The sequence below is a fragment of the Lathyrus oleraceus genome, chromosome 5, assembly GCF_024323335.1.
Source record: "Lathyrus oleraceus cultivar Zhongwan6 chromosome 5, CAAS_Psat_ZW6_1.0, whole genome shotgun sequence".
Taxonomy (NCBI): Eukaryota; Viridiplantae; Streptophyta; class Magnoliopsida; order Fabales; family Fabaceae; genus Lathyrus; species Lathyrus oleraceus.
Genome location: NC_066583.1, coordinates 292300698 through 292320825, shown reverse-complemented (window position 1 = coordinate 292320825; position 20128 = coordinate 292300698). Strand labels below are relative to the sequence as shown.

Genomic DNA, 20128 nt, shown 5'->3' with positions numbered 1-20128 from the left:
GGAACCATTACATGAGAGTATAATTACTTTTTCGGTTTTGCAGATACAAATTTCAAGCGTGTAGGGAAAATGAAAATCGCGAAAACGGCGATTCTTGTTCTACTAATATCGTTCCTTTCAGTTTTGCACTTCTCAAACGCTGAAGAAGAAGCTTTTGATGTTCGCAAACATCTCTCTACTGTATCCAGGTTTTTCTCTTTCATTCCCCTAATCATAATCAACCAAATCCTTCGTTTTTCCTTTATTCTGCTTCCTCATTTTTGTTGCCTTTGATTTTGACAAGACTTCTATATGCATTTGTGATTGCGTGTGTGCTTGATCAATTTTTTGAAACTTAATTGAGATTGATGAAATTGCGCGTGTTAATTTTCTGCTTAGGTACGGAGTTGTGAAAGACATTACTGACAAGAACTTCATTCCTTCTAAAATTCCTGAAGGATGCACTCCAATACATTTAAATCTAGTGGTAATTTTCTTACCAGTTTAGGGTTTAATTATTTCATTAGTTATGAATGATGTTCTACTTTTACCACACATTTACGCTTGTTTTTGTAATTTTCACATAAATTCCGTATATTTTATATTTCTATGCAGCGTGTTCAAGAGTATGATAATTGATAATGCTATGTTACATTGCCAGGCAAGGCATGGGACCCGTTCTCCTACAAAGAAAAGAATAAAGCAGTTGGACAATTTGTCAGCCCATTTGGAAGTTCTTATAAAGGATGCAAAAGAGAAACATTTGTCTTCGGAGAGAATTCCTACTTGGTTGAATGGATGGAAATCTCCTTGGCAAGGAAAGCTTAAGGGCGGTGAGTTAATTAGAAGAGGAGAGGAAGAATTATATGCTCTTGGAATCAGGGTTAGAGATAGGTTTCCAAGTTTGTTTGATGAGGATTACCATCCAGACATATATCCTATAAAGGCAACTCAGGTGAGTTCATCTTCATTTTTATCTTTAGGTAGATTTGTTCTTTTGAAGTTTCTGGTAATCTCAACGTACGATAGTGTCACTAATAGTTTTGGGAGAGTTAGAACACATTGTTTTGAATTAATAAATGAATGCTAATACATCATGATTAGTTGCAGTGCCACTGTAACACTGAGAGTCTAAGACATGAATTTTCCTTTTGATATTTCAAAAACTTAGAGATAGGTTTCCAAGTTTGTTTGATGAGGATTACCATCCAGACATATATTCTATAAAGGCAACTCAGGTGAGTTCATCTTCATTTTTATCTTTAGGTAGATTTGTTCTTTTGAAGTTTCTGGTAATCTCAACGTACGTTAGTGTCACTAATAGTTTTGGGAGAGTTAGAACACATTGTTTTGAATTAATAAATGAATGCTAATACATCATGATTAGTTGCAGTGCCACTGCAACACTGAGAGTCTAAGACATGAATTTTCCTTTTGATATTTCAAAAACTTATGCATCTCTCTTATGTGTGCAAAATAGATTCCCCGAGCATCAGCTAGTGCTGTCGCATTTGGAATGGGTATTTTCAGTGGCAATGGAACTCTTGGACCTGGGGAGCACAGAGCCTTTTCTGTTATAAGTGAAAACCGTGCTAGTGACACCATGCTGAGATTTCATGAATGTTGTCAAAACTACAAGGTAATGCTGTAGCAATTATTAATTTCTCAGTTGGATTTCTAATGCAAAAGTTTCATGTTTATCTGACACAATTACATTACATGTAATCTGATTATAGATTAGCCAATTTCATGCATTTTAATGTATTTACAATTATGCTTCTATGCATTATTGTTATATACAGTCACCCAAGCTGCATGTGGCACTTTTTCTGCTGGGCGTATATTTTAGACCATTTTTGATGGCCAATCAGGAAAATCATGTTTTTGTGTTCCTTTCAGCGATAAATTTGCTTATATTTTTCTGTTATGTGCTTTCTGCTTACAGTTTTGTCCCGTTACACCGTTCCTACGGAGATTAACAAATTTAGTTGAAATCACTATATTTGTCTAATGTAGGCCTTCATATGTTGAATATGAAAGCAATTTTGTGTTTAAAGAGGCTATACTTAAAATATTCATACATATGTTATCTCTGTTTATCTAAATTGTATATTTTGTGATCTTCGGTAGTCTTAAAGGTATTGAATGTTTTGTAACAAAAAAAGTAGTCTCTAGTTTTTTTCCTGACTTTTTTTTTATGGTTATATGATTTTTTTTTTATGAGAGCAGGATTTCAGGAAAAGGCAGGAGCCCGCAGTTGATAAACTTAAGGAACCTACCTTGGATGAGATTACATCTGCATTAGTTGGGCGTTATGGACTGAATTTTACAAGGCAGGTTACAGCATCTCTTTGGTTCTTATGTAAAGAGGTGACACCATTTCTTTATTCCCAACTTCTGATTTTCCCTATGTTTTTATTTTAAGTTCAGACATAATCATTTACTTGTGTCTTGGATGTTAGTTATTTTTGTTTTTCTGTTTCCAATTGTTCGTTTTGTGGTTATTTTGGCAGGAAGCATCCTTGTTGGATATAACTGATCAAGCTTGTAGTCTTTTCAGCCCATCTGAGGTACTTTGTACTTTTATGGTCAAGATGTTGTGATTTGATATTTGATCTAACCTTTGACTTTTTCCTTTTTATTTGCTTGGAAATATTTAAATATAGTAAAAATTAAAAGATGTCAGACCATCATTTAATTTTGACTTTATGATATCCAAGAACCAAGTTTTGACTCCTTGATATGATATTTCTATAATATGTCAATTGACCTCAAAGAAACTGAATATGACGTTTTTCATGCTGTGAATGCCAAGGAAGTTACTATTGATGAGTGTATTCAAAAAACTCGTTTAGCTCCCGCACATATAATCAAGATTTGTGGCTGAGTTTTTCTCCAATACAATTGCATGTATGCTTATAAAATGTTAAATTTTGTGTATATAGATTACATTGCTGGAGTGGACAGATGACTTAGAAATGTACATTCTGAAGGGTTATGGTAAATCAATAAATTATAGAATGGGGATGCCATTACTTGAAGATGTTGTTCAATCCATGGAGCAAGCTATCATGGCTAAAGAAGGTAGTTTAGCATTTTTAGTATTGAGGTTCTTGCATGTCATATCATTTTCTTAGAATTTGGATTGGGCCTAACTCAATCTTACATAACCGATTTATAAGATGAAGATTGGTCTCACTTATAAACAGATTTCCAAGTCATATCCCATCCGATGTGTGATTCTTTAACACACACCCTCACACCCAGTACTATTGAACTTGGTGCGTACATATAAATGGTGGGTAGTGGAAACCTGATAGCAGGTGTCCCAACGGATCTCGGAGTCTCTGATACCATTTTCATAATTGCACCGTGCCTCTTTTCTGCTCCATGCTCCTCCTCCTCCTTCCCACGACCTCAAGTTTGTTTGCAAAAGGCCAACCGGGAAGCAATAACCCTACCACAATCATCTCTATACTATTGTGTTTTTCTTCATTCACCAAGCCACCGAAAGCTTTTCTGGACTCTCTTTCTCCGCAGCACCATGGCTCTCGCTACCGAGGGCGCAACGAATTCTGTGGAGGCGTGGCCTTTAGCTTTCTGATGGATAAAGATAATTAAGAGATGTCGCGTTAGAGTAACCGATGTCGTTCTGGTAGATAATCTTGGTCGTGTTCCATACCTGGTGGATTATATGATCCTGCTTTTGGTCCTCTTGTGGATAGGTTTCCTTGTAAAACCTGTGGTCTTGCCCAAAGATCACTACTCAGGTCATTTTGGTCATATCGAGCTTGTTGCACCTGTCTACAACCCTTTGATATTCACATTTCTTGGCAATATTATAAAGAAAACATGTTTCTCTTGCCATCATTTTAAGGCCTAGTAGAAACGAGGTGGGAGAGCTTGTGTCCCAATTGAAGTTAATTATGGATGGGAATGTTAGCAAGGCCAAAAGTTTGGATGAAATTGAATTAGATGGACCTCTAGATTCAGGCGATGGTGATGTTGATGATGAAAACCAATGTAGTAGAATCGAGCAACCGGTAGAAAATTGGACATCCCTTCAATTTTCCGAGGCAATGTCCGTTCTAAGAACATTTCTACATAAGGATTACAGGAAGTGTCAAAATTGTGGAAACGTCAGTCCTAAAATTACTAATCCAAAGTTTCACGTGAAAGCTCTCTCAGCTTCTCAAGCTAGAGCAAATGCAGCGATGCATCCTTGACAAGTGAAACAATTAATGATGAAATATCTTTAGGAAGTGTGGATAATGAAAGTCGAATATTGTCTAATAAGTTTGTTGGACTTTCCGTCTTAATTGCGGTCCACCCCTAGTCGCCTTAACTGCGGCACTTTGGCTTGCCTCATTGCAGCCCCTAACACCTTCATTGTGTTAACTCTGAAGGGGTGAATTTAGTCCCACATTACCAAGAGATATATGGTCTGTGTTGTGTTTATAAGTGGGGGCAATCCTCATCTTACAAGTCAGTTTTTTAGGGATGAGTTAGGCCCAATCCAAATTCTGAGATGGTATTAGAGCCTATCCTAGATCCACTGTTGGGCTTCCCGCATCGTCCACGCTTCAGGCTCATTGAAGCCCAAGCGAGAGGGGGTGTGTTGGACTTTCCGCCTTAATTACGGTCCTCCCCTAGTCGTCTTAATTGTGGCATTTTGGCTTGCCTCATTGCATCCTCTAACACCTTCATTGTGTTAGCTTTGAAGGGGTGGATTTAGTACCACATTGCTAAGAGATATGGTATGTGTTGTGTTTATAAGTGGGGGGATCCTCACCTTACAAGTCGGTTTTGTAGGGATGAGTTGGACCCATCCCAAATTCTGAGAAAGTTTATTGAGCAAACTTCACTTTTTGGGTCTTTGCTACCCTCCCTATTTAGGGAATTCTAGAGCTTTTGTGGAAAAGTGAAGCTACGCTGTGCTCGTATATCAGTGACCTTCAAAATCAAGGTTTTGGAAAGAAAGTCGGTCACTCGATATTCTTTTTGGAAAACATTTTCGTTGCACCAATCAAATTTTGCCCCACAATGAAAGCAGGTGATAATTCGGCAGATCATCCTCAAACTGTTATGTTGAGTAAGGTTTTAGAGTCCAACATATCCTTGGGACAAGCCCATCTAAACACGTCAGATGCATCAATCATCTTTGTTGAAATACAAGAGACTAAGAGACATTTGAATAAACCGTGTGTTTTGAAAAGCATTACGGAGACTTTATTATATATAGAGATTATAACTAATTACATGATATAGTCGATGTGAGATTATTCGATATACAAATATTCTTAATATTATATTTACAAATATCAATACTCCCCCTCAAGTTTGAGCATATAAGTCAAACGCACCAAGCTTGTTACATATATAATTAGTTTGGGACTTCGTAGAGATTTTGTAAACACGTCTGCCAATTGATCATTAGAGTTGACAAAGTTTGTGACGATGTCACCTGATTCAATTTTCTCTCTGATAAAGTGACAGTCTATCTCAATATGTTTGGTCCTCTCATGGAAGACTGGATTTGAAGTAATGTGCAATGCGGCTTGATTATCACAAATAAGTGTCATTGGTCTTGCTTCTTCAATTTGAAGTTCCTTGAGCAACTGTTTTAACCAAATAAGTTCACATGTTGCCATTGCCATGACCATATACTCTGCCTCGGCGCTTGATCTTGCAACTACGTTTTGTTTCTTACTTTTCCAGGATATAAGGTTGCCTCCAACAAGTACACAATACCCAGAGGTGGATCGTCTATCAATGGGTGACCCTGCCCAATCAGCATCGGAGTATCCAACTATCTGAGTATGTCCTTTATTTTCATACACTAGACCTTTTCTTGGAGCACATTTGATGTATCTCAGAATCCGGATAACATCATCCATGTGTTCCTGACAAGGGGAGTTTAAGAACTGACTTACGACACTAATTGCAAAAGAAATGTCCGGACGAGTGACTGTGAGATAATTCAACTTTCCAATCAATCTTCTATACCTTCCTGAGTCAGATAAAGGCTCCCCCTGATTGGGTAGTAGTTTGACACTTGGATCCATAGGAGTATCAGCTGGTTTAACATTCAACAAACTTGTTTCTTCCAAAATATCCACAACATATTTCCGTTGAGAAATCACCAAACCATCTTTAGATTGAGCTACCTCAATACCCAAGAAATAACGAAGTTTACCAAGATCTTTTGTCTGAAATTGATTCGAGAGATGTTGCTTTAACTGGAATATACCTGTTGATCACTACCAGTTATGACAATATCATCTACGTACACAATAAGATAAATACACCCTTGGGCTGAGTGACGATAAAAAACAGAATGATTAGCTTCACTACGGATCATACCAAACTGTTGTACTACAGTGCTGAATCTGCCGAACCAAGCTCTCGGAGATTGCTTAAGACCATAAAGAGACCTGTGTAACCTACACACCATATTCGATGACTCCCCCTAAGCAACAAATCCAGGTGGTTGTTCCATATATACTTCCTCTTCAAGATCACCATGTAAAAAAGCATTTTTGATGTCAAGTTGATGAAGAGGCCAATGTCGAATGGCTGCAATGGCTAGAAGAAGTCTAACAGATGTCATCTTGGCTACAGGCGAGAAGATATCATTATAATCCAATCCAAAAATCTGAGTGTATCCTTTGGCTACCAAACGAGCTTTAAATTGATCAATTTTACCATCTGGACCAACCTTCACTGTATAAAGCCAACGACAACCTACTAAAGATTTCCCATGGGGTAGAGGAACCAGTTCCCAGGTACCATAGCTTTGAAGAGCACACATTTCATCAATCATTGCTTGCCTCCACTCAGGGTGAGATAATGCTTCACCTGGAGTTTTAGGAATAGAAACAGAAGACAAAGAAGACGGGAAAGACGATGATCGGAAGATCGGACTCAGGTTGCAGGATCAGATCTGGTGATGACGGAGGCGTCGGAGGAGAGTTTTCAATGACCTCAGGGACAGTATGACTTCAGGGACAGGGACGACAAGCGTTGGGTGACGACGCTGATATGTTTGAAGTGGTCGAGAAGTGGGTGGGTCAGGAGCCCTAGACTGATGGGGGATAATGATAGACGAGACATTAATAACTGCCGGAAAAGGTGTGGGAGTACTTTCTTGAATGGGTTATGGAGTTACGTGATTGGACTCGAAATATGGAACCGACTCGAAGAAGGTAATATCGGCCGATACTAGATATCGTTGTAAAGTATGTGAATAACAACAATAACCTTTTTGGGATCGATGATAACCAAGAAAGACACACTTTAGTGATCGAGCTGAGAGTTTATCAAGACCAGGAGAGAGATTGTGTACAAAACATGTGGACCCGAAGACTTGAGGAGGAATGGGGTGAAGTGGGGAATTGGGAAAAAGGATTGAATGAGGGATTTTATTATTAAGGACAGATGAGGGCATGCGATTTATAAGGTAACATGCCGTTAGCACAGCATCCCCCCAAAACCGAAGTGGAACATTACTATGGAGAAGTAGGGTCCGAGTGGTTTCTACAAGATGCCGATTTTTGCGTTCGGCTACCCCGTTTTGTTGAGGTGTGTGAGGGCAAGATGTTTGATGGAGAATACCATTGCGTGACATAAAATTCTGAAATTGTTGGGATAAATATTCACGAGCATTGTCACTTCTTAAGGTACGGATAGACACAGCGAATTGAGTTCTTATTTCTTGATAGAATTGTTCAAAAATAGAAAATAATTCAGACTTATTCTTCATTAAAAATAACCACGTGCAACGTGAAAAATCATCAATAAAGGTGACAAAATACCTAGACTCAAGAGTAGAGACAGTACGCGAGGGACCCCAAACATCGGTGTGAACTAAAGCAAAAGGGGACGAACCTCGTTTATTGACTCGATTGGGAAATTGATCACGAGTGTGTTTCCCTAGCTGACACGACTCACAATGTAAAGTAGATACCTTCGATAAATTTGGCACCAAATTATGTAGTTTGGAAAGACTGGGATGACCTAACTGAGCATGGATAGTGAGTGGAGAATCTTTGGCTGAGCATGTCTAAGATGACACTGAGAGGTAATAAAGGCCTTGAGACTCACATCCGACACCAATCGTCCGTCCCGAACTCCGATCCTGCAGGGTAACATTATTGAGTGAAGGTGACACTACAATCAAGAGAACGAGTTAAACGACTGACTGAAAGTAAATTAAATGGACAATTAGGTACATAGAGGACATAATTAACCGAGAGAGAAGGTAGAATTTGAACAGCACCGATCCCTTCAGATCGGGTTTGAGAACCATTGGCAGAAGTTATAGTAGGTAAGAAACCGGATGTAGAGAGGGAAGAGAAAAGATTTTTATTATCGGTAACATGATCAGACGCACCAGAATCAAGGATCCAAGATGATTGAGAAAGACAAGCAGATGAGTTACCAGTGTGTGCTATCGAAGCAGTAGAATCCAAGTTCTGATAATTCTGATACCACCTGAGGAAATTATCGTAGTTTGGCGTAAAGTTATGAGGAGTAGCCATGAGTATCGGATCTGAAACAATTGCCCTATGGAGAGTGGAGCGGTGGAAAATTGTCGGGATCGATCGTCGGAGGTGCTGTCATGTGCGGAGGTTTCTGCCGATGAAAAGTGGGGAGCGGCTGGATCGGAAGAGGCGCTTTTGCTGGTAGGTTACCGGAGAATTTTGAAAAGTGAGAGGCAAACCGGAGTGATGACACGGTTTGCAAAAAAAAAGAATTCACCGGAAGACAGTGGGTCAACCGGATAAAGCACGGCGAAGAAAGAATTGCCTCTTAGCAGGCTCTAGATACCATGTTGAAATACAAGAGACTACGAGACATACATTTGAATAAACCGTGTTTTGAAAAACACTACGGAGACTTTATTATATATAGAGAGATTATAACTAATTACATGATATAGTCGATGTGAGACTATTCGATATACAAATATTCTTAATACTATATTTACAAATATCAACAATCTTAGACGGTGGATGGATCTTCCAAAAGCCAAAAAGCCGTGATTACTGGAATATGTCAATTGCTGGAAAAGAAGGAAGGCATCTTTCGCCAGAAAATGATGAGAAAGAGGGTTAATTTTGCATGCCGCTCTGTCATATCACCAGATCCTTATTTAGCAGTCAATGAAATTGGGATTCCCCCATATTTTGCTCTAAGGTTAATATATCCTGAGAGTTACTCCTTGGAATGTAGTCAAGTTAAGGGAAGCTATCCTAAATGGTCCTGAAACCCATCTGTGTGCCACGCTCTATGCTGATAAAACATCAACACTCACGCTTCCACTAGAGAGGAGGTTACGTTCTTTTACATCAAGGAAATTACAATCGTCAAGAGGGGAGATACGTCACCATGAATTTGAAGGAAAAGTTGTGCATCGTCACTAGAAGGATGGCGATGTAGTGCTTGTCAATCTACAGCCAACACTTCATAAGCCTAATATAATGCTACATGCAGTCCGTGTTCTAAAGGGGGAGAAAACAATTTGCATGCATTATGCAAACTGCAGTACATACAATGCCGATTTTGATGGTGATGAGATTAATGTTAATTTTCCACATGAAGAAATTTCAGGCGCTGAAGCTTACATTCTTGTAAATGCCAACAACCAATATGTGAAGCCTACAAGTGGTGATCCAATCAGAGCCTTGATTCAGGATCATATTGTAAGTGCTGATCTTCTCAAAAAAAAAAAAATACCTTTTTGAGCTGTGACGAGTTCAATCAACTTCTCTACAGTTCTGGTGTATCCATGACTGCGTCAGGCTTTGTCACTTGTAAACCAGGTCAGAAAATATTCATGTCAAACTCCGAGAGTGAAATGTTTCAGTTTCCTCCACCAATATTCAAGCCAGAGCCACTGTGGACAGGGAAACAGGTTATCAATCATTGCTATGCTATAGCACTAAAGGTTGCCCACCATTTACTGTTGAGAAGAATGCGAAAATCTCAATCTAGTTTTTTTAAGACTCAAATGAGGAGGGAAAAAACACACTAAAGATACCTCAAGAAAAAGGGATAAGAATGAGGATAAATTGTTGATATATAAAAGTGATTTGGTGCGTGGTGTAGTTGACAAGGCTCAATTTGGTGAGTATGGAATGGTGCATACAGTGCAAGAGTTTTATGGCTCAAATACTGCTGGCATTCTTCTGTCAGCATTAAGTTGGCTATTCACCAACTTTTTACAGATGCACGGGTTCACATGTGGGGTTGATGATCTTCTGATAACAGAAGGAAAGGATAGTGAAAGAATAAATCAACTTGGTGACATTGTGACATTGTTCATCGTGAATTCATTGGAGTCATGGAAAGTGATAATATTGATCCAATCACAACGCGGTTGAATGTTGAGAAAAAAATACGCAGTAATGGAGAAGCAGCCTTAACATACTTAAATAGGAAGATGATAAGTAATCTTAACTCCAGAACTAGCTCAGTAATGGATTTCTCTTATGACTACATCTGGAGCTAAGGGAAGTATGGTCAACTTCTAGCATATATCTTCTCATCTTGGCCAGCAAGAGTTGGAAGGAAAACGAGTCCCACGTATGGTTTCTGGCAAGACCTTACTATGCTTTCTATCATGGGATTGTTCCCCCAGGGCAGGAGGGTTAATTATTGATCGGTTTCTTACTGCTCTTCATCCACAGGAATATTACTTTCATTGTATGGCTGGTCGAGAAGGAACAAAGAATTGGTTTACAGCAACTGTTGCCGTCAGCTAGGTAGATCCAGTCCTTATATTAACAAGTTGCCTGATGCTCTTAAAGGAAAAGCAGAAAACTTCATTCGTGATTTCTCTTCAAAACAGAGAAATTTCAGTTCATTGAAACATGAAGATTTTCTACAATTGATGGAGCACAAGTACATCTCAAGTCTTGCTCAACCAGGTGAACCAGTTGGTGTGTTAGCTTCTCAGTCTGGAAGAACCAGCAACACAAATGACTTTGAATACTTTCTATCTTGCTAGTCGAGGTGAAATGAATGTGATTCTTGGAATTCCTCGTTTGCACGAAATTGTGGTGGCAGCCTTAGATAGCATCAAGTCTCCCTTTACGTCATGCCCCCTGAGATCCAATAAATTATGGAAAATGCTATCTGCCTTGCAGACAAAATGAAAAAGATAACTATAGCTGACATAACCTATGAAGCACGGACTCCGACACGGACACCGGGACACGACACGGACACTCCGACACCGTTAATGTCCAAACATAGGACACTGACACCGCTATATATAAGAGAGTATTTCAGATTTATTTAGCCATCTATGATAAAAAAGTTGAAAATATTCTAATTAAAATTAAAATTTTTAATTCTTTATTGATAACATTGCTTAAATGCGCGTTTAACAAATTTAAATTTGTATGAGATTTGTCCAAAATATGTATAAACGTGTGTTGAAGCAAAGAAAAAAACAAATTTTTGTTTGAAACATTTGTCTGAATTGTGTGACATGTGTTATGAGTGTCATACGAGTGTCAACCATTGATTTAAAGAGTGTTGAAACAAAGAAAAAACTCATTTTTTAGTGGACACTTGTCTGACTTTCTGACACTTCTTTGACTTTTTCGACATGTGTCGTACGGGTGCCATACAAGTGTCGGACACTGTGACACGCCTACTCGTAGAGGTGTCCGTGCTTCAAAGGACATAACTTAAAATATGAAAGTTTCTGTTGTACCCAATGCCATAAAAGACCAACACATTTGCAATATATATAAGCTTACGATGAAACTGCATAAACCTAAACACTATCCAAAATACACTGATATTACACTTGAAGACCGGGAGGAAACTCTAAGAGTTAGCTTTGTGAGGGAATTGGAGGATGCGATTGAAAGTTACATTAAAATATTTCCAAGGCAAAAGTGGTCTAGAAAATGATCATAGCAATGATTCAGAATCTAACAAAAATGGTCAAACTGACGATGACGGTGATGGTGATACTGATGACACAGAGGATGCTACAGAGGATGCTGATGATCTTGGTTAAAAGAGTAAACAGCAAGCTATGGATGAGGTTGATTACGATGATGGTCTTGAAGAGGAAACATGCGAGATGGTATTAGAGCCTATCCTAGATCCGTTGTTGGGCTTTTCACATCGTCCACGCTTCGGGCTCATTGAGGCCCAAGCGTGAGGGTGTGTTGGAATTTCTGCCTTCATTGTGGTCTGCCCCTAGTCGCCTTAATTGCGGCATTTGTCTTGCCTTAATTGCAGCCTCCAACATCTTCATTGTGTTGGATTTGAAGGGGTGAATTTAGTCCCACATTATTTAGAGATATGGTCAGTGTTGTGTTTATAAGGGGGGACAATCCTCACCTTACGAGCCGGTTTTGTAGGGATGAGTTAGGTCCAACCAAATTCTGAGAAGAATAAAGAGAGGTAAAGGAGAATCCTGGTTCAGAGAGGATGTAGAAGGAGAAGAGGAAGAGAGGAGGGGGAGAGGAATCCAAGAAGGTTTTACACATTTTTTTTAAGAATTGAGTCCCTGGGCACTCTTCTCACACCGACTGATAGAATTTACTTTCCTGCCTTCCCTTGCTGGTTTAGCTCCATATGTTAATCATTTGTTTTGCTGAACCATTTATCCTTTGTCACTATTGGTATGTAACATTTTGTCAATGTTATGGGTTGAAATCCTAGTTAATTCAGAATTAGTAAGTAGAGTTAGTATTACTTCACTATTGATTGTTTTTCCTTTTGGAGGCTGTATCTTGAATAAGGGGCATTGTGAACCATTCTCTCATTTCAACTTTCTTTATTGCTTCTGTAGAAAAACATGTGCCTGGCAGCTTTGAAAAAGCAAGACTTCGGTTTGCACATGCTGAAACTGTAGTCCCATTCTCATGTCTGCTTGGTTTATTTCTTGAAGGGTCTGGTAAGGCTTTTATAGTATATTCGTGAATAAATTTTTATCAATTTCTATTTTGGTTTCATTGCAAAGTAGTGGTAGAGTATGTTTATGATTATAATTATTCTCTTTCAACAGAGTTTGACACAATCCAGAAGGAGATACCTTTGGCATTTCCTCTAAAGCCTCCACAGAAAAGAAAATGGAGGGGTAGCATTGTGGCTCCTTTTGCTGGTAACAACATGCTGGTCCTGTATAGATGTCCTGCGCCAGACAAAGCTAGAAGCAAGCACTTTGTGCAAGTGCTGCACAATGAACACCCCATTCCAATGCCGGTAAGCTTTTGGTTTCTTATGAAGTCTATGAATGTGGTTCAGAGGTTGTTGAGTTTTACTCTTGATTGTTTAAACCTGTATTATGTCGTTGTGCATCAATAACACAATTTTGTGGTGCTATTGTGGCTACAGGGTTGTAATGGTTCTGATTTCTGTCCATTTGAAGTATTCAAGGTGACACTATGATCCCACTCTATTACACAAAATGATCAGTGTGCAAGATTAATTTGGTAACATTTTTTTAATCTACCACTAATTTTATTACCGATTTTTCATCACAGGAAAAAATAGTTGCTCCTCATCGGAAGCATGACTACGATACAGTCTGTAATGCAAAGCTAGAGCAGAAGCCCTCGGGCAGCAAGATATTCCAAATACTTCAGTGGTTTTTTCAACTAGGGAAAGGTGACAAGTACCCCAAAGATGAATTTTAGTTTGTTTTCTGGAAAGGAGTCTGAGATCAATTCTCAAGTCCTTTTTTGGCAGTACCACTAAACAAATTTCAGGCAAAGCACGATTTCCTTCTAGCAGAGTACATCGATTTGAATGCCTATGCAAAAATGCCTTTGGTATCTTAAGTTTGGTGTTCAAGCCACCCTGTTCTGTAGCTTGTAACCCCGGAGAGTTTTGGAGATGGAATGAAGAGTTCTAGATATTAGTTTCATTTTCTCCGCGAGAGTCTTAATCTCAGCACTTTACACATGTGATGTAGGTTAATGTTTCATGTTTCACACTTTTGCCATTTCAGTTTTTTTTTTCTCTTTTGGTATAGTGGATATTAATTAAAGTGGCGATCTTCTGATTTCTTGTAATGATCCAACTTTTGTTTGTTTGTTGAATGATTGTGTAGCAGTTTTAGATGAATGATGATATCATTTGAGAAATCATGTAAAGCCATTGCTTTTGAAACGGCTAAATTGAAGTGTTTATTTTACGTGTGCTACTGAATTTGTATTTAGCTCACAATCTCTCTTGTCACTTAATTCAGGAAAATTGGGACTACTATTGTAATTAGGAAAAGAAGAACGGAACAAAATAACATTATATTTTAGAAAAAAAAAACGGAATAGGATGCGTATGAAAGTATATTTTTAAATTTATGAAAAATAATTTTAAATTTTAAAAGGTAACAATCCCTAATACTTAGAATATAATATTGTGAAATAAACTAATAAAATCAATGTATCAAAAACAATAAAGCAATAAAAAATTATAACGTTAAATATTAAAAATAAAAAACTTACAACCATTGTTTTTCTTTTTGTCTCTTTAAATTCAAAGTTTTCTTTTTAAATTTTATTTGATAAGATGGCTCATAGCGAAAGAGCTAAAACAATGAAAAACCAAAATTAAAAAACAATAAAAATATAATTTTTAAATAAAAAAGAGAACAAATATCTAAAGAATATTATGCTTCATATTCTAGAACATAGTATGTATTTTCTTCTCTCTCTTTCTCTTTATCTATCTATTTATCTATCTATCTATTTTCTCTCTTCACATTTCACTCTTTTTGACCTTAAGAATCATATTTTCATTCTCATTTTCACTTCCCACTATCCCCTTTCCTCTTCGACTTCTTTTCCCATTATTCCCATTAAAATTTAGTTTACTTTATTAAAATAAATTTAGTTAGCTTATTAATAATAATAATAATAATAATAATAATAATAATAATAATAAAATAATAAACATATATTTTTATTTTTATTTTTAGTTGATAACAATAATAATAATAATAATAATAAAAATAATAATAAAGATAATAAAATCATAAAAATATAATAAAATTGAAATAATAATATTAATATTATTTTAATTATTTTTAGGATGTTACATCTCTCCTTGGGCAAGCCTCTGTGCCATGGACACCACCTCATAGAGCGGATATCCAACATATAACATATGTCATCCTATTTGGGGTATCTTACAATTATATCACTATACAAAGATACACATATTTTTCATACATCACTTTACCCTTTTTTAGATTTATTATAGCTAATTTCGGTATTGAAGGACTAACCTTGTAAAATAAAGTATTTATTAAATAAGTTATTTTAGACCGTTGTATTTGATTTAGAATTAAAATTATTAGTTGGACTTTTCATTATTGTTTAGTTGACCTTTTAGTGTTTAAGTCTTTTATTTGATTATCCATTAATAATATTATATAATAAATTAGTGCCTTGACGAATTTTAGGATATCAAATGAATGTATTTTTTTTAATTAGTGTTTTAAACTGAAACAAAAAATAGTTGAAGATCAAGTGGAATAAAGTTTTTATGCGATAGAGTGAGCTTCTAGTACAGTAGAGTGAAAGTAAGACTCAAACATACAAGTTAATGAGTGAATGAGAAAGTAGTATGAATGAGAGAATACTTGATGTGATACGTGTTGAATTTTATATAGTGTGAGTTGTTAAAACATATATGTGATATTCGGCACCTCATATGAGAGTTATCTTCCGATTAAATGTAATGACGAAAATATGCTAAAGGTGGAATCATGTGGTTGGGGTGAGGTCTTATATGTTGTATATGTCTTTTCGTGTAATAGTTGCTGCTGGAATTTCTATCTTTTGACGAACGGTCAAGAATAATAAATTATGTTTGGTTAGTTTGTTTTTTCTCTTAATTTTATTTATTATACTGTAAAACATATTTAGTTATTTATAAGTAAACTCCCCTAAAATAACTTTGTAAATATATCATGAAATGAATCAAGACCAAGAAATCATCTTGAGTTCTTCAAATTTACTTCATTGATTGAAATGGATATGCAACATATTGTTTCATTTTCTTTTGTCTTTATTTTTCACCCGAAGATTTTTTCCTGTCATAATATAGGAAATAGTACAATCATCCAATCATAATATAGGAAATAGTCAAATTAATTGACTATTGAGGTTTAGTGTTTTAAGTTGGATCAGCTCCTTCTAGTTGGTTCACATGTAAGAAAGTACTGGTTTCATGTAATATATACAGCATATATAGGTGAAGGGTTTCTAAATTCATATCTTCCCTCATCTTTGTGTCCAAATCAAAGCATTATTTTAATTAATAATGACAACACTAGAAAAAACAAAAGGGTTGTTTTCTAGAGGAGTAAAAGTATTCACCTAATTCTTCTTATCTTTTTTATTTAAAAAATGGAGAAGAAAATATTATCATTAGTAAATGAAAACTACTCATAGTTATTTTACAACTCTTTTTGACTGAATTTAGATTATATATAAAAAGAGAATATATTTGGATCTAGTGCTTCAGAAAAACTATTCTTAAAGGTTGAGATCTAAATGTACTTGTTATAAGAGTTGAATTAAAGTTCTATATTACTTAGAACAACATCAATTTAGAATTAACGTTTAAGATGTGAACCAAACATATTTAAAATAAGAAATAGACTAATTGAATATCATTATCAAATAATTGAGTATTTTTATTTGGTTTGATATGAAAATTTATTTTATTTCTAAAATTTCTCCACAATATAGATACCCAATTTAAACTATTTTGACACAAATCTGGTTTTTTAAATATGGGTTTGAATTTTAGATCCATATCCGATCCTAGAATAGGAAGGTCTCGATCCTACCCTAGAATAGGAAGGTCGACTCGACCCGACCCGACCCATGAAAAGAAAATCGGTTATTAACGAAATGATGTCCCCGTTAAGTTAACTTTTTTTTTTCTGCCGGTTTCCACTTGAGTGAGAAAACGAGGAACCATTACATGAGAGTATAATTACTTTTTTCGGTTTTGCAGATACAAATTTCAAGCGTGTAGGGAAAATGAAAATCGCGAAAACGGCGATTCTTGTTCTACTAATATCGTTCCTTTCAGTTTTGCACTTCTCAAACGCTGAAGAAGAAGCTTTTGATGTTCGCAAACATCTCTCTACTGTATCCAGGTTTTTCTCTTTCATTCCCCTAATCATAATCAACCAAAATCTTTCATTTTTCCTTTATTCTGCTTCCTCATTTTTGTTGCCTCTGATTTTGACTAGACTTCTATATGCATTTGTGATTGCGTGTGTGCTTGATCAATTTTTTGAAACTTATTGAGATTGATGAAATTGCGCGTGTTAATTTTCTGCTTAGGTACGGAGTTGTGAAAGACATTACTGACAAGAACTTCATTCCTTCTAAAATTCCTGAAGGATGCACTCCAATACATTTAAATCTAGTGGTAATTTTCTTACCAGTTTAGGGTTTAATTATTTCATTAGTTATGAATGATGTTCCACTTTTACCACACATTTACGCTTGCTTTTGTAATTTTCACATGAATTCCGTATATTTTATATTTATATGCAGTCTGTTCAAGAGTATGATAATTGATAATTCTATGTTACATTGCCAGGCAAGGCATGGGACCCGTTATCCTACAAAGAAAAGAATAAAGCAGTTGGACAATTTGTCAGCCCATTTGGAAGTTCTTATAAAGGATGCAAAAGAGAAACATTTGTCTTCGGATAGAATTCCTACTTGGTTGAATGGATGGAAATCTCCTTGGCAAAGAAAGCTTAAGGGCGGTGAGTTAATTAGAAGAGGATAGGAAGAATTATATGCTCTTGGAATCAGGGTTAGAGATAGGTTTCCAAGTTTGTTTGATGAGAATTACCATCCAGACATATATCCTATAAAGGCAACTCAGGTGAAATCATCTTCATTTTTTCTTTAGGTAGATTTGTTCTTTTGAAGTTTCTGGTAATCTCAATGTACGTTAGTGTCACTAATAGTTTTGGGAGAGTTAGAAACACATTCTTTTGAATTAATAAATGAATGCTAATACATCATGATTAGTTGCAGTGCCACTGTAACACTGAGAGTCTAAGACATGAATTTTCCTATTGATATTTCAAAAACTTATGCATCTCACTTATGTGTGGAAAATAGATTCCCCGAGCATCAGCTAGCGATATCGCATTTGGAATGGGTATTTTCAGTGGCAATGGAACTCTTGGACCTGGGGAGCATAGAGCCTTTTCTGTTATAAGTGAAAACCGTGCTAGTGACACCGATGTTGAGATTTCATGAATGTTGTCAAAACTACAAGGTAATGCTGTAGCCATTATTAATTTCTCAGTAGGATTTCTAATGCAAAAGTTTCATGTTTATGTGACACAATTACATTACATGTAATCTGATTATAGATTAGCCAATTTCATGCATTTTAATGTATTTACAATTATGCTTCTATACATTATTGTTATATACAGTCACCCAAGCTGCATGTGGCACTTTTTCTGCTGGGCGTATATTTTAGACCATTTTTTATGGCCAATCAGGAAAGTCATGTTTTTGTGTTCCTTTCAGCGATAAATTTGCTTATATTTTTCTGTTATGTGCTTTCTGCTTACAGTTTTGTCTCGTCACACAACCGTTCCTACGGAAATTAACAAATTTAGTTGAAATCACTATATTTGTCTAATGTAGGCCTTCATATGTTTGAATATGAAAGCAATTTTGTGTTTAAAGAGGCTATACTTAAAATATTCATACATATGTTATCTCTGTTTATCTAAATTGTATATTTTGTGATCTTCGGTAGTCTTAAAGGTATTGAATGTTTTGTAACAAAAAAAGTAGTCTCTAGTTTTTTTCCTGACTTTTTTTTATGGTTATATTTTTTTTTATGAGAGCAGGATTTCAGGAAAAGGCAGGAGCCTGCAGTTGATAAACTTAAGGAACCTACCTTGGATGAGATTACATCTGCATTAGTTGGGCGTTATGGACTGAATTTTACAAGGCAGGTTACAACATCTCTTTGGTTCTTATGTAAAGAGGTGACACCATTTCTTTATTCCCAACTTCTTCTGATTTTCCCTATGTTTTTCTTTTAAGTTCAGACATAATCATTTACTTGTGTCTTGGATGTTAGTTATTTTTGTGTTTCTGTTTCCAATTGTTCGTTTTGTGGTTATTTTGGCAGGAAGCATCCTTGTTGGATATAACTGATCAAGCTTGTAGTCTTTTCAGCCCATCTGAGGTACTTTGTACTTTTATGGTCAAGATGTTGTGATTTGATATATAAGATGTCAGACCATCATTTAATTTTGACGTTATGATATACAAGAACCAAGTTTTGACTCCTTGATATGATATTTCTATAATATGTCAACTGACCTCAAAGAAACTGAATATGATGTTTTTCATGCTGTGAATGCCAAGGAAGTTACTATTGTTGAGTGTATTCAAAAAACTCGTTTAGCTCCCGCACATATAATCAAGATTTGTGGCTGAGTTTTTCTTCAATACATTTTTAAACTGATAAAGGATGCAAGTTATGTTTACTTGAGTAGAAAAAGAGATGACTCAAATGTTGTGAGAGATATTTTTTGAACACACCACTATTTTCTCCCCAACTCACGACAACCCCTCCCTCTATTTAAACATCCTTCATTTTTTCCTTATCTTTCAACTAACGAACATACTCATATCAATCTTCTTTCCTTCATCAACACACCATAAAAAACATCACAACAAACTCTCTTCAGCATAAGTTTCACTCCACACAATACACTATCAAACATAACGTTCGTACAAGTAGACACCTCTCATCCTTCACTCCAATAACCTGCGATTTCACCATTTTATTCTTCCACGTTCTGCAAACACAACCGTAAACCTTTCTCTCGCTGAAAACAGTGTCGGATCCGCACATCACCTTTAACCTCCACCAAAACCACACATTTTGTCGCTGTCTCAAAAAGGTTAGTTTATCTCTCATACACGTTCATGTAGTTTTGTTTTATTGAATCGGAGAGAGAGAGAGAGAGAGAGAGAGAGAGAGAGAGAGAGAGAGAGAGAGAAGAGAGAGAGAGAGAGAGAGAGAGAGAGAGAGAGAGAGAGAGAGAGAGAGAGAGAGAGAGAGAGAGAGAGAGAGAGAGAGAGAGAGAGAGAGGAGAGAG

At 36.3% G+C, this 20128-nt stretch overlaps 2 protein-coding genes and 1 pseudogene across 9 annotated transcripts in view; all 3 read left to right on the top strand.

Moving 5' to 3' along the window:
• Nucleotides 1-14155, top strand: part of LOC127084003 (uncharacterized) — a 54400-nt gene extending 40245 nt beyond the window's left edge. For 4 of the 8 annotated variants that reach the window (XM_051024375.1, XM_051024373.1, XM_051024371.1 and 1 more), the window contains exons 7-17: nucleotides 44-188; nucleotides 379-466; nucleotides 641-934; nucleotides 1460-1618; nucleotides 2209-2349; nucleotides 2493-2549; nucleotides 2925-3063; nucleotides 12800-12904; nucleotides 13016-13212; nucleotides 13345-13386; nucleotides 13494-14155. In XM_051024375.1, coding sequence (XP_050880332.1) covers nucleotides 44-188; nucleotides 379-466; nucleotides 641-934; nucleotides 1460-1618; nucleotides 2209-2349; nucleotides 2493-2549; nucleotides 2925-3063; nucleotides 12800-12904; nucleotides 13016-13212; nucleotides 13345-13386; nucleotides 13494-13646 — 1520 coding nt within the window. In that variant the 3' untranslated portion in view covers nucleotides 13647-14155. The remainder of the gene's footprint in view (nucleotides 1-43; nucleotides 189-378; nucleotides 467-640; nucleotides 935-1459; nucleotides 1619-2208; nucleotides 2350-2492; nucleotides 2550-2924; nucleotides 3064-12799; nucleotides 12905-13015; nucleotides 13213-13344; nucleotides 13387-13493) is intronic. The other 4 variants (XM_051024370.1, XM_051024374.1, XM_051024369.1 and 1 more) reach the window with 3 other exon arrangements.
• The window catches only part of LOC127084005 (eukaryotic translation initiation factor 2 subunit alpha homolog), a 99406-nt gene that overhangs the window by 4938 nt on the left and 74340 nt on the right, over nucleotides 1-20128 (top strand). The window lies entirely within an intron of this gene.
• LOC127084007 (DNA-directed RNA polymerase I subunit 1-like) lies at nucleotides 3071-10995 on the top strand (annotated as a pseudogene).